Raw genomic sequence first — 14,501 nt, 5'->3', positions numbered from 1 at the left:
GACGCGCACGCGCATTTCAGTAAAAGGTTTGAGAGATAGTAGTGTGTAGGGAACGTAACCGGAAATAGGCAATCAAAGCCACCTGGCTCGCTGCCCATAACATGCAAAGGTACACGCGCCCGAGACCAGTGAGTCTTACACACATTAATGTAACAGCACGGCTTCCAAGATGTCCACCTCTACTACTCTAGCTTCGCTAACTGGAGCCGTGGTTTCGGGCTTACACTCGAGCGGCGTTTTCAGAAACCCCGAGGGCGCGCGCCTTGACGTCAGACGCGCACGAACGACCTGTCGGGTGGCACCGGCTTTGCGGAACAGGGACACAGTTGCGCAGCCGAGCGCCCCTGAGCCAGGAAGCAACACGTATCAGGCCATCCCATATGTGCCTGTAGGAGAACATGCTCTATTCTAATGCAGTGCACACAACTGCTCGACTCTTCCACATGGCCATCCGACAATTAGAGGGTTCTGAGCAGCTTCCCCTCCGTTGCCATCTATAGGTCAGGCTCACTTGTCAGTTCGCAAAGTGACACAAATTATAGCATGCGGACAACGCTTGCGTCCGTCCATGATCGAAGGCAGCACTGCATTACTGTGCGTCCAACGGTACGGAGACGCATCTGGACCACTAGGGACTGCAGGTTCAGCACACTTCCCTAGATATATATCAATATACGAAGCGTGGAGGAACGAGCTGAAACTTCGACTATTCACGCCGACTGCATGGCAGGCGCCAGTGCCGCCAAGGAGATCCGTTCAAATGCATCCAACGCGCCGATATTCGCCAAATCAGAAACAAAGTGGACTGTCGTGGGTGGCATTTGATTTTCAGAACAGAGATATCCAAAATAGCCACATGGATGGGACTGACAGCGTTCCTCACGGGACGTTAGTACCTCACCTCACCCTAGCGAGGCACAGAACATACATGCTTATCAAGGCTCTTCCCTGATCTTTAAAACGTCCTGCAGCCATTGCGCTCAAGTAAAAACGTTACTTTTCGAGCATGTAATGCCGCAGTGCAACGCTACTTGGAGTACAGACCTTCTTTTTGCCGGTCGCTCTGACGAAAATGCCTTAGACATTTGCGTGTGCCATGAGTGTCTTGTTCTTGCGGAAGGGGCTGAGGCCACTTCGTTGAACACGTAGTTGCGGGTACGAATGCACAGGTCCTGTGTGTACGCAGACGTCCAGAAGGACATATTCTCACATTCACTCATCAGGCATACTGCCAATCAGGAGTGCCAATGTATGGCCTGTGTTTACGCGCTGGTCGGTCCTCTATATACGAGTATCCTTTATTCATTTTTTCTTGATCCCACATGCATTGTCGCCACTCATTGAACCACTTCACGCACTTCATGCCAGCACCTTGAGGATCCTGCGTGGTACAGTGTAACAGACATACAACACCGGAGCATACCAGAGAGCTTCCTCAAAGGCAAGCTTGTTCCCACAGATGGCTGCGGTGGCGGACGGCGCTCTTCAGCGGCGTCTATAAAACTGTTTCATCCGTCCAGTAGGACTGATATGAAAATCTACAGGACTTAGGCTAAATCAAAGCCACTCCTTGGCGTAAGCCTTCTAAGCAAGCCTCGGTGACTTCCAGAAAAACCAGCATTCTGTACTCAGTACCGGGTGCGAAGTCACAATCACACAAGAAGTGTGGCGGCTAGTGCCGTAAGCGAACCGGCTTTCACTAATGTAGATGGAGAGAAGCAAAGCAAAACACCGTATCTCAACTTTTAACGCTAGACACCGGTTTCGCGCGGGCCGTGGTCCATTTGCGGCGCTCTACCGCACCCATTCCTGAGGAGCAGCGCTCCCGATCAGACTGATATGCTAAGCACGCGCAGAAAACTTCTCAGTTTTGAGAAACTCCCACGTAGGGCACCACCAGTATACGCACAATTAGCATTCGACAGCAATATCTGACATTATTCTAATGCACACTTGACAAATACCCAGCAGCGGTTTTCCTACTAACACGCGCAAAACAAAGCTGCACCGGATAGTGCTGCGACATACGGTATCTGGCTGCGTGTATAAGCACCAGCACTTGTCTAAGTGTATGGTGCCCGCGCTCGCGGTATGGACGCTCACGTGTGAATATGTATCATGATATCCCCTAATGGCAAGATGCAGGTATCCGCTGCGACGAGGTGGAGTTGCTATAAGCAGAACACCTTACTGAGGTCAACTATTGGACTGAGTCTGCGCTGATCTGCAACGAAAGTTTATTGGACCACTAAAACACCTACTGAACAGGAGAATTAAGCGTTATCCGTGACCTCTCTTGAGAGGACAACTGCATAAGCAGCAGACCTATGCAATAGTGAAGGGGTGACCTACTCTAGATTTCAGCAGTGGGCCGTAGTGCGCACACGTATGCCATGGCCGTAGATGGCTGGCGAAAAAATCGACTACGGGGATGCCAGTGACTCACCATGTGTGCTTGCTGGGCCTGCAGGCATTTGAATTCTTCCAGCATGAGGTACTTGCACGCGTTGTTCGGGTCATCCGCTTGAAGTTTAGCGGCGAAATCATTGACTGCGAGCCGAATTTCGTCCTCCGTGCGGGCAGGTCGAAAGCGCTCAGGGTGATACAGGCCATGATGGTAGGCCAGAAGCCGTTCCCACTCTGTGGAAAGCTGCAGTGGTTTGTCCGTGAACCCCCCCTCTGGCAGCTGATCGGTAAGCATATTTGAATACTGGGTATTTATGCGATCGGCCTCTGGCTTCATGTTTGGCAGAAAACCACGTAAGTCTGACGTCCACGGATGGCGAACAGCCTCATGATTGCGGTTGTCGTAGATGGAGTTGTACGTGTGGCAGCCAACTTGACGGCTGACTGGTATGGGCGCATTCCCCCAGCGATACAGCTTTGTATTCAGATCCTCATCCATTTGCGGAGTTAGCGGCGCTCTCCGGTCTAGTTCAGGAAATGCGCCCTCGCTTCCCGCCAAAGCAAGCGGGTTAGACGATAGAGATTCTCCCATTTTGAGGACGAGATTTATAAAGATTGCTCCACGGAGTATGAGTCGATGTAAGCGGGCAGGGGAAGAGGGAAGTATTGACTGGAGACGGCGGAACAGGAAGGAAGCCTGATGTCAACAAGGGCTCAGTGAAGGTAAGATACGGTGACGCAACTGAGAAGGAGAGCTCACAGCTGGACTCTCGCGTGAAAAAGAAGAGACAAAGGAAAGAAACGTGCTTCAAATTGCCAGAGCGTGGATAGATCTGCCTCTAAGTCCAGCTGAACGGGCGATGCGGCGAAAGCACACACTCATAGGGCGCCGCATGCTCCTCAGACACGCCGCACGGAATGGGATTATTCCAGCCTCTACCACCACCGCATCCTCGTGCTGCTTCCGTAGGGAAGTCCCATCAGAGTTATGCAGAAGGAAGCGAACACATCTAAGAGAGATTCTCCTAATGACCTTCACACATGCATTGAACAACAGCTTGAAGCAATGTCTTTGTAAAGTAATGCTGGCGATGCGAGTCCCCATGAAGTGGGACATCTGCTACTTTGCTACTTTGCCTCGTCTGTTGTATGCCTATCTCATTCATGATGGAACCTCCTTTGCTGAGGAAAACTGGCTGCTGCATGCCGCGCCTTCACTCGGAATTGCAGCTGGTCTCGTACACCAATGCATGCAGCGCCCGCGTCGAGCCGCTGAAAAAGCCGCTTGTCGTGCGCGTGAAGTCACCGGCGGCGTTGGCGATTTGGCGGCAGTGTCAAAATACATAGACAAAACGTGTGTTCACAGCTGTGCCAGCGTCCTGCGGCTATACTTACGGTGCTCTGCTTGTCTTAAGGGCAAAAGAAAAGAGCGTATCACTTCCTACTGTAAAGACTGAGAGAGTGATTGGATGAACGCACCAGACAAAGGTACCGCCTATGTGCTAGGAAGCATCTTTTGAGCGTCTCCCGTGTGTGTGAGACAGTGCAAAGGTTTCCACGACCTTGCGTGATGTGCATGCGCATACAGAAACCTGGCTGTGCACATGTTCAGACACTACTCTGGTGGTGGGAAGTGACATTTCTACTTTGTCAGTTGGATAGTGGAAAATTGCTCATGTGGTTACCTAGCACTGGGAGACTGTTTCCGTCGTCATGGGAATATCCATATTTACCACTGCGGCGCCGAGAGCGTCGACAGCTGTTCTCGTAGCACTTCATCTTGGTGATGATGATGCTGTCGTGAGCAGAGGAGACTTGGACGCCTACGAAAAGGCTTGTGCATTTGCTTCCACGGAGCGGCACTACACAGCAACACCAAGACGTCGAAAATATATTACGAGTGCCCCAATGTGGTAAGGCAGTACCCGTCGTTATGTCTGTAAATGCTGTTCTATCTCTGACAGGACGAGGAGGAGCGTAAGAAAGCTTCAAGGATCCCACGTACGTCGTAGCGGCCCTGCCGTCGCGACTTGACATGTTAATTCTCTGCATGGAACATAGTAACGCAGGAACAGAAATACTGCGGAGTGGTGGTGGTTGGAGAATAGCTGCATACAGCTAGACGAGCGTGTGCTGTAGAGCGCTGGGAGCCTACGTGCATAACCATGCATGAAGCCGCGTAGCTTCGAAGGCATTATCAAGGTCTCTTTTCGTCGAGCGGTAACTACCGATTTTGTGTTATTTTGCAGCGTACTAAATCAGAGAAGCCACGTAGCCCAGTTTGCCCAGCAGGAAACAGCGTACACTTCGGCGGTGTTGCGCTGGTAGCACGCTATTACGTACAGTGCGCTCCTTGATTCCCACGTTCGCTAGGACTGCCATTCACAGCTCCGAACCTTTCACGCAAAAAACGTAGCTCATGTGCACACGCTGCTGTGGAAGAATAGCCTTCAGATGCCAGCTCGTGGTAGGAGAGGACCACCTCGTGGCCCATCATAGTTGACGTCACTTCCGCCTGACTGGTAGCGTCCTGGTGTACCCCGGTGATTCTTCATTCTAAGCCACACGGACGCAATGAGGTGCCGATGGGTGGCACGCCGTTCTGTGCTCTACACGGAGCACTTAAGCCGTCATGCTCTGCCAACAAACGCAGTCACTCGACAGGAGACTTGCAGTGAGCTACTTTTTGCACCGGTGTACCTATCAACATTCCCCTGAACCTAGGTCTGCATTCCTCAGTTACACCTCATTACGGTAGTAGTTGCTATAATCCAGATCTAGTGAGGACAGCACAATGCACGGCTAAATTAAGTGCAAACGGCTCCAGGTTGTACGCGTATGTTGACAGCTATCCCGGGGACAGCGGAAAATCCGGCAAGCTGAGCATCTCGTAGAGCAAACTTGTAAACTTGCCTCCTAAAACATCTATGCGCAGGCAGCCGCATTCAGACATGAAACTTAAGAGAATAAAGGGAGAGTACGCGCGTCTGGTGTACAGGTTTGCACACGGCAGCGCAGCCCAGTGAGCGTATATCTGAGGCAACCGCGGTGTTCGGTGCTATACCTGCTAACGCGTGCGGTGTACCAGCTTGCAATTTGTAGGCGGGATACCAAGGATTGTCGCAGGCACTGCGTGCCTTGGAAGCTGACTTGCCTAAGCGAGATACACAGGAATCAGTACACTCTTTGCGAATCGCGCACGCCGGTGCTGTCTGGGAATGCGCTTTTGGATTGAGCATACAGTCATGCACACACAGTAGTCCTGCTGGATGCTCGGAAGCGCAGTTGCCCATTCTGCGTGGAGGCGTATTTCGCCGTCCACAGTATGTGTCAACACGTAAGCATCTTTGTCAACCCATGCAGTCCCGCAAGTCTAGAACTCGGAGACACGCGATGCAGTTCCAACAAGAGGTACAGGATGCTTCCCTGCTCCTACCCCTTCCTGCACCACGTGTTTCTCTGCGAGGTCTCGTAGTACAGCTACATCTACCTTGTTCCTCTGCTGAGCCCTGGAGAGCTGCGCCTGTGGCTGTCTTCACCGGTTGCGCAGGCTGCTCCTCTGTTCCCAAAGTTGCTGTCCAGCGCATATGTGTCTAGTAGATTGTCCTTGGCGACTCGAGTGACGTTGTCGCGTGAGTGTTGCGCCGGGGAAGGCCTGCGGTGGCCAGCACGCGAGGTCGGAACTCCTTTGTTTTCTTCTCGTATTCAATGCGCTTTCTGGACTCGAGTTAGCCACCTCTTCGTCGCTAAACTCGTTTCTGTTCCGTCTGCCCTTCTGGTACTTAGCAGTATCCTCAGTACTCTAAAAAGCACCTGCTGTGCGAGTGACTCCGCCTTCGAAGTGGGAAAACGTAAGACAGACACAAACTCCGACTCCTACAGAGGTATATCGCTTATGGCTCAGCAGACGCTTTATTCGTGGAACTCCGCCGTGACAGCGACGGTAGTATCCGTGCTCGCAGTGTCACCTTACGGTATTAACCCTCAAAAACGTAAGGGTCACAGCACAACTCAGAATGCCTGTATAATTACAGTGGGTGGCCACTGCATTGTCATCTAGCAAGAAGTTGTACATGCTTGCGGGTGAGGGCGCAGCGGGCGTGTGTGAATTCGGCTAGAGCGTATCCTTTGAAACTGCATCAGGCACGGCAGGGCCTCATGTAGAGCATCTGACTAGTTTGTACGTTTTGCACGCGTCTGAGGGAAAAAACAGAAATTGCAAGTTTCATTGATCTCATGTAACACTGCAGCAAGGCACACAATCGCAGCTGCAAAACCCCGCATGCAGGAACTTGGCACAAATACACTGCAAAAAGTTCCTTCACAAACGAACACCCTGCTCACCATTCTGATTGTGAGTTTCGGACGTTACTGCGCGCTAGTGTGTCACTTTTGTTTATATGTACTTGTGAACACGTTCGTTGGCGTCATGTTTTCCACGCAAACGTTTCTGATACAAGCATCATGCGCTTACCACGGGGAAGATACTGCTTGCTGCGGGGGTCTAGTAGACGATGCTGCCTCCTTTCGTAGAGCTATCCTCCGTCCCTTCGTCACGCAGCAACGATAACTCCCACACCGCCCACAGCTGCTTGCGACATGTAAACGTGTTGACGCAGAACTGCCCTACCAGCGCAGATATAGCGTTTGTGGAGATGCTGAAGGGGGAAACTGCAGCAGTAGACTCTGACGACGAGATAGTGGAATACTGCCACATGCGGTCACACTGCGAGTGCAAACTGGTGGATTTCCTACAACTGGGACCTTACACTTGGATGTCCTCATACTTGCGCTTGTGAACCCCGGGGCACACGCTAATGCACCACGTCATATTATCTGTCGGGGCAAGCCAGCCTGCAGACGATGCACCACGAATCTGCACGGGGGTGTGTCTGGGGCTATTACACAAAGGTGTCGGCAATGTCAACGGAAAACTTGTATATAAGCTCTCACGTAAGCGTGTCAAGACACACCATGCAGAGGTGCGGTCAGTCTTATCTTCGCATGGACTTAAACTCTGTACCATTTGGATCAGCTGCGAAAATGAGACCGACCCTATCTCTGCTTGGTGAGTGTTGACATATATACATATAAGCTTTGAATCCGCACCAACGACACCTCTTCGTACTATCCACGGGCACGGCCCCATGCAGATTCGACGGGCTGCGTCTGCAGGCTGCCCTACGCCGATAGATAATGACGCGGTGCATTAGTGTGCGCTCCAGGGTTCACAAGCATCATTGTGACGACATCTAGGTATGTAACGACGTGCTGTATCAGTGTATATCCGTGGGTCCACAAGTACCAGTATTTAGCGTACTACGCGTCATGGATATGGCTTATCCGGACTCTATGTGCACGACGTAGCTTACGGTTTTACTGCGGTATCGAGGGCAGCAGAGTGCTGCCGTCGGGGCTACGGCGAGCATGCCCACTACGGCCTATCAGCACACCAAGTCGGTCGGTGCCTTCCGTATGCGCGCTACAACCCCGCCTCCACTTACACTACGCTGTCGGTGTCTTCCAGTAAATGGACTCCCTCTGTGTCACTACTTGCAAGTGCACCTCCATATTCTGCTGCGAATTAAGTAGCAACAGCGACCCCTGCCACACTTCGCAGGTGCGTATCTGTTGCATACGATGATCGTGCATACCCGCTGGTTGTTTAGCGTCTCGGCGACTGCATGCATTCGCGGTGCTGCAGCTTTTCTGCTTGCTGCTACTGCAACGCTATTCCAGCCACCCCAGCTTGTGGGGTCAGCCGAATCCCGCGCAACACACGCCTACCTGCTGCTTGACAGGGGCTTGTTGCAGTACGGCTTTCTTTGCCGCCAGCCCCTTTCCTGCTGTTCCCGTGCACCTGGCTACCCCCCTTTTCTTTGTACTTCCTGCCTTCTGCTTGTGTAGCTTAGTCCAGATCCGCGGGTTATCATTCTGAATCTTTTGAAAACTACTAGCCGTGCTCCGCCCGTGTTTTCATGCTACGCTAGTTATCACTCAGCCGAATGTATGCCTAGCAGCACGTTTGTATGGGCCCGTCACTCTACGACGGTAGTAAATCTCAGTCTTATCGGCGTTAGAGCATCTCACTACAAGGCGGCCGTTTCTTATGTTTATAGCTATTCCCCATTGTTTCAAGGAAGATGATGCAGAAACAGTTTAAAGGCGGCCCTGAGACAGGCCTGCAGGCCGTGGAGCAACGGTTGCATCGAATTCGCATTACCCTCACGTCGAAAGATTTACCGTCCATTGAGAGAGGTGGGCTGCAAAATAAGTTAATGTAGGAGGCGTTCTAGATTCTCCGCAGAAGCTTCAGCAGCGGTCGGTCGCAAGTTTATCTGGGGATCTTACCAAAATTCTATGACGGAGAGTAGCAAGGACGCCAGCGGCTGGTTGGGCATGGAGGCGTTTGTCAATGACAGGATCAACTCGCAGTGTCTTCATTTGGCATTGAGAGCGGCGCGGGGCAGACAGAGGCCCAAGCCTTGCGTGTTGTGACGTCTTCATCAATATCGAAGGCAGCATTGTGTGCCGCGCCCTCGTTCTACATAGCGCATAGGTACATGGACAAGCATGCTTTTCACAGCGCAGCTCTAATGCGAGCTAGAGTGAAACTACAGTGTCTGCTTCAGACGCGGCAGGTGGCGTCTACTGGTGGTTTTGGTGCCCAGTAATGTGCTTGCGAATCAACGCCGTAGAGCTAGCAGTGTGATTGACTGCCCCGTGTCCTGCACGTGTCAGGGTACAGTTTTACAGTTTCCCCCCCACCCCCCCCACTTCGTGTGTACGACTCTATGCGGGTTGTCTGTACACACACGAAGGTACCGTGTGCATCAGTGCACGCGCATCAGACCAATATAAGCGACTGAAGGTTTAGGCAGTGCACACGATTGTGTGTGTGGTGGGTCCCAGAACTGACAGCAAGCCGTTGCAAATCACCCCAGCATGTTGGAGAGTCCCTCTAATATATCGTATCTGCTTGAAAAGTAACTGTGCTGTCCAACAGATGAGGAGAATCTGCGCCGTGTTGTCCTACTGAGAGGGACTGTTACCGTGGTGCATGGCCCCTAGTAGACGCATGCCTGTAACACTGTCACGCTTCTGTATATCGCTCAGATATCCGCTGAGCAGGGCACACCATGTGCGCACACGTATACGACTGTGATGGTCTCGAACTCCTGTGAAGCACCCTCACGCCGGTGTTACGTTGCGCAGTGGAAGCAGCAGTGGCGCACGTCCTGGTACAACGTCTCAGATATCTGCTATACGCTTGTCTACTCCGTCGGTCCGGGAATCGGTACATGTATATGATGTCAATGTACGCCTTCCGAGCAATGCTAAACATTGGATCTGTGCCTGTTTGCTTGTGCAATATTATACACGAGTGTACAGATACAGTGCTTCTGTCAAGTGAACAACTTCGGGGCTTTTATAGTCTCGATGTCGTGCGCATTCCCGCCTGTTTTGCTGACGTTCAGTCTGCTCAGAGCTTGTCAACGGAGCAAAGGAGAAAAATTTACAAGTTTCGGGGCCGGTGAGACTTCCCGTGAAAACGCTGCGCGTCACAACTCGCAAGTCGCCTTGCGGAGAAGGTCAGACTCTATCTCCGTGATCACAGTAGCAGCGGTTCCTCTTGTGCTCCACTGCTTGTTGCAGCACACGCTCACCCACTTGTGCATGTGTAGGTGGCAGAGCTTACACGTGAGTACACGCTTCCCACAGCATACACCTGTGATATACTAAGGTACCTCGCATGCTTCACCTGCTGTCCGGCTGCTAAGTGGTGTGCCGCCCCCACACCCGCCTCCGACATAATTGTAGGTTGGCCCGCACAATGACGCGTTGAAAGTGCTGATATGCGTGCTCAACGGGGTTCCAACACTTCACTGCCGTGGTATCTATGTGGCTCCAGCGGTGTGGTTCCCGCGTTGCCTAACAATCAGGCTTTTGTGTCATGGTGGATGGTGGTGATTTACTGCAGGTACAAACACGTGGGATCGATTTGAACTGCGCATCTACAAGCGACTGATTGACCTGCATTCACCGAGCGATGTTGTGAGGCAGATCACGAGCCTGAGCATAGACCCCGGCGTGGAAGTTGAAATTACTATGCCAGAAATCTAGATGATTGTCACGAACACTTCCGTGAGACCAACGGGAACACCAGCAGCGCACACCTGGAAACGGCACAAGTGGGACTGGGTTAATAACTCCGGATTTCTGTCAGCGCAGTGATGTGACATGAAAGAACATGTGCTGTCATGTCAGGTAGAGGGAGACAACCGTTGACAGTGCTTCAGGGAGGAGTATATAATGCGACCGTTGCAGCATGTGCAGACATTTCGTGCCGCCCCATATCCGAACCGGCACGTCTAAACGGCGAGAGTCGAACGCACCATCGGAATGCCGACTGTATCCCGTCAGTATTCTCAGCGTTGCACATGCTAGACGGACTCATTTATACGTGCTGCTTTCTAGCCCTACGTAACATATGGTTTTCAAATGTAAGAGCCCAGTGCACGTGCGCGAGTGCCAGGTGGGTAGTCACTTTTTGGGACGCAGTGAGATGCATGCCGTGCGCTGCGTGGAAAATCTTACAGATGTGCGGGCAGCACAAGATTTGTCTTATCAGACCTCAAGATGTAATAACGTTGTTGGCAAGTGCAGTCGTAGTTGGAGTTTCAGTATCTTGTAGATCCACAATGAACGCTGCTACTTGCTTTGGTAAAGCGCTCTTAATTGCTTCCGTCCGTTTCTTAGGCTGGTAGATGTTGATGCATGCTGCAGCTGCGCCACAGGAATAGTGTCTCTTTGAATACGGTGGCAACAGCGTACCAACTGGAGCAGTTACGAACGCACCTGGAGGAACTGGAGCCTTTTCCGGTGCAGAAGGGGTAGCTTCAGAAAACCGACTTAGGTGTCGGGAGGCAATGCTGGGAACGGGAATGAAGGAATAATTTGCACCTACGTTCGAGGCACTTGCTGAGCCGCACGTTTTTTACATAGGAGCCAGAGATAAAAGTAGTTGCATCTAAGCACAGAGGCACTTACTCAGCTGCAAGTCCACTACTAGGAGGAAATTGGTTGCATTTTTACAAAGGCGTCTATATAGCCATTCGTCCTCCATTTACAACGGAAGAGAAGTTAGTGAATTCCCAGCAGAGAAGGACTTGTTCAGCTACACGACTTCAACATAGAAAACGTCGAGGGAGCTAGTTGCATTCAAGCAAAGAAGCACTTGCTCATGTACACGCCGGCCGCGTAAACCCTGGAGGGAAAAGGAGGTGCGTCTAACCACGGAGGCACTTGTTCGCCCACACGTCCTGCACCCGAGATGAGGCACGCTGCACCCGCTCAAGCTTGAACTGTCACTAGCAGTGTTGTGCGGTGAGCCCCTGCGTGAACTACGACTGTGCAACAATGTCCTAAAGTTATCCGGGAAATGGGTTTCTTGTTGACCCTTAGAAAATGTCTACATGGGGATACAAGGCTCCATGCAAAGGAATAAAGAAAAAGAGATCAGATGCCGGCTAGACAGTCTGAGTAGAAGACAGCCGTCTGTGTTGGGCACTGTGTGGTCCTATGGCTTTTGAGACCTTTGTGGCAAGGATGACGATGTCTGCCCTCGAAGACAACCTCTTCCAAGCGTCTTCGTAAGCCGCTGTTGTTTTGTCCACGGGCGACCCCATATGATACTGGTAGTCCCATCGTTGCTGTATCTCACGTCTCAGCTGGAGTTACGCGGAGCAAAGGATCTATTTACCTGCAATCACAATATCGTTAAGGCCAGCGTACATACCCCCTTCGGTGACGCACCAAGCCGAGTCTAATTCGCTGACTGCACCATGGTCACCTCGTGCTGTTTCTCCGCGGTGGACGCCCTCATCGTGAACGCACTTTAACCCTTCTAATCCACATCAGCCACGCATTTTAGGAGGAACGCAGGGATAGCTGAGCATAATGTGGACAGGATGGTGGTGCAAGGACGGATGCTATAAGCAGCACTTCGGCGCGTGTCACGTGAGACCTGTCTGCTCGGAGCCCACGATTAAGGGCTGGGGCGTGGGACGCTGTACACAAGCTCATACGTACATGTCTGCGGCTATCAGCGGGAGGCAGTGGGCACTGCAGCGACAGCGCAGCTTCTCACACTACGTTCTGAACAGGACTGTTCTAGGCCAAAAACCATAGAGTTTTTCCTGGTGATGTACCTGTCAGCAAGTCACGTTAGAACCTTTTCCAATGACATTCTGTCGGTATTGTAAGGTAGGTGCTGTTCTCGTATGCGTCCTCTTACAGCGAAGAGGTTCTTGAACGGCGTGCCCTAGTTGAATTCACTCCTTAGATAAGGAGGCACCCTGAATTTGTATTTGCAGCAGGCGTCGATACGTGGGCGCCATACGCGTACCAGCTTAATGCCACCGTGGCTTCGTACGGTACCGGCGACAGCATTTGTACGTGACCACAATAGTGTGAATGCGAATTTAAGTGCGCTTAGACGGACGCCGTTAGAATCTTCTGGCAAAACAGCTTCTAAAGTCCCTACACACTGCGTTGATTTTGGTGTTTTTGCTCCACGGCGCCTCACGAGGTCGCTCAGTAAAGCGCACATGTATGCAACAGAAGGATCAACCCTCAGAGTAAAAACGCGCAGGACTCCTCCTGGTCTACTCTTTCTGCGGTTTGCTTCACTTCACCACAAGTCGCATATGGCCACAAGTGGGGTTCGAAGTTTGTGCAGTACATGTACGATCATGCGCGAAGGCGGTTTCTGGCCAGTGAATCGAGGCTGTGCCTGCAGATTCATGAAGCCACACTGATATTGTAAGCGCTTTGAAAGAGCTCCAACATTCAGGGCGCTGCCGGAGTGTGCCACCTACTGAAGCAGACCTGGCCACACACTGTCTCAGGCCGCTTGTCTGCAGCTCTCCTTTGTTATGAAGCATTTCACGACGTTACAGACCGTGCCCATGTTGCCGGAAAGCTCCTTCTCTTGCAGTGGGCGGCCTCACATCCGGGTAGGCCCTGTAGGTAAAGATGCTCCATACGTGCCGCACGCCCATCGTCTGCAGGTCATTCACGTCGCTCAGTTTACGACTAACACACATCAAGTTGCTGAGCCGCACTCAGCTATGTATTTTGAGGTCCTTTAGTAACGGTGAAGTGCCGAAATGGAATCTGTCATACGCCTGTGGGTTAGGGAAACCTTTATGGTAGGTGCTGGTTCTGGTGGGTACGGGCCTAGCCGTAGTGTGTTGTCTTCGACGTACATGGAGAGACGTTTGCTTGTACAATGGGGGCCGCACCAAAATGGTTTAAGGCGCTTGTACTGCTTGGAGAAAGGAATTCTTTGATCTATGTAGGTTCACCGATAGTACCTTGTTTTGACCAATGTGTCGTCATGATGCATTCTAGGCGGCGGGTTTGCACCGTGTGCGGCTAGCTTCGGGCGCCAGCCGGCTGTAAACGCAGCAGCGAGTCCTCAGCTGGCTCTGCTGAATTACTTCATTTGTCTCTGCTCGGCCCGAAGGCACTTCGTAAGGATAGTATGCGGGCTCTCTGGTGCTCCCCAGAACGCTGACATCTCTCTCTTGATGGTGAGCGAAATTGAACTCAGCTGGCCATTACGGTAGCATGATGGCGTTGACCGGCTAGCACGCCCTTTACAGTGCAGTGAACAACGTTCCCTGTAGCTGGAACTGTCTCCAGGAAGGAAAGAACGAAGGAGTACGGAGGGTCGGGAAGGACGGTGGTCACGTCGACTGATCACACCTGCCGTTACTATGTACGGCATTTTTATCGTTGCCGGTGCATGTGTCCGTAGTGTGGCACAAATTGAAGGAAAATAACCTTCCTGGTTAGACACACTCGACGCATATCTCGTTTGTCTTGAGCTAAGCTAGATCGTATCTCATCCAAGGCCGTGCAGACCGTGCGAAGCAACACCGTATGTTAATGTCGACTGTAACACCTGCGTGATAGTCATAGCTGAGTTTTATTAGGCCTATGCACTTGAATACTCCACTCTTCTGCTCGTGCGACAGGCAGACAGAAACAGGAAGATACCATCGCGGCACATGTCTTTGGCGTCACGT

The 14,501-nt window shown here is 51.8% G+C and overlaps 1 protein-coding gene across 1 annotated transcript; it reads left to right on the top strand.

Moving 5' to 3' along the window:
• The first annotated feature begins 8,549 nt into the window (after window positions 1-8,549).
• On the top strand, window positions 8,550-10,530 carry LOC131479117 (small ribosomal subunit protein uS10-like). Its single transcript, XM_058659703.1, has 3 exons — window positions 8,550-8,664; window positions 9,885-9,998; window positions 10,388-10,530. The coding sequence occupies exons 1-3, from the start codon at window positions 8,550-8,552 to the stop codon at window positions 10,528-10,530; spliced, it is 372 nt and encodes a 123-aa protein (XP_058515686.1).
• Window positions 10,531-14,501: the final 3,971 nt, after the last annotated feature.

This window comes from Ochotona princeps, unplaced genomic scaffold (assembly GCF_030435755.1).
Source record: "Ochotona princeps isolate mOchPri1 unplaced genomic scaffold, mOchPri1.hap1 HAP1_SCAFFOLD_4516, whole genome shotgun sequence".
NCBI classification, from domain to species: Eukaryota; Metazoa; Chordata; class Mammalia; order Lagomorpha; family Ochotonidae; genus Ochotona; species Ochotona princeps.
Note: the sequence above shows the minus strand (reverse complement) of the source record. Positions and strands in the feature narration are given on the sequence as shown.

Excerpts from the sequence above, each read along its gene's own strand:
- LOC131479117 (XM_058659703.1), top strand. The coding sequence starts at position 8,550 with ATGATGCAGAAACAGTTTAAAGGCGGCCCTGAGACAGGCCTGCAGGCC. Across the intron at positions 8,665-9,884 it reads TTTACCGTCCATTGAGAGAG|TCTGCTCAGAGCTTGTCAAC; the intron begins GTGGGCTGCAAA and ends GCTGACGTTCAG. Across the intron at positions 9,999-10,387 it reads CAAGTCGCCTTGCGGAGAAG|GTACAAACACGTGGGATCGA; the intron begins GTCAGACTCTAT and ends GATTTACTGCAG.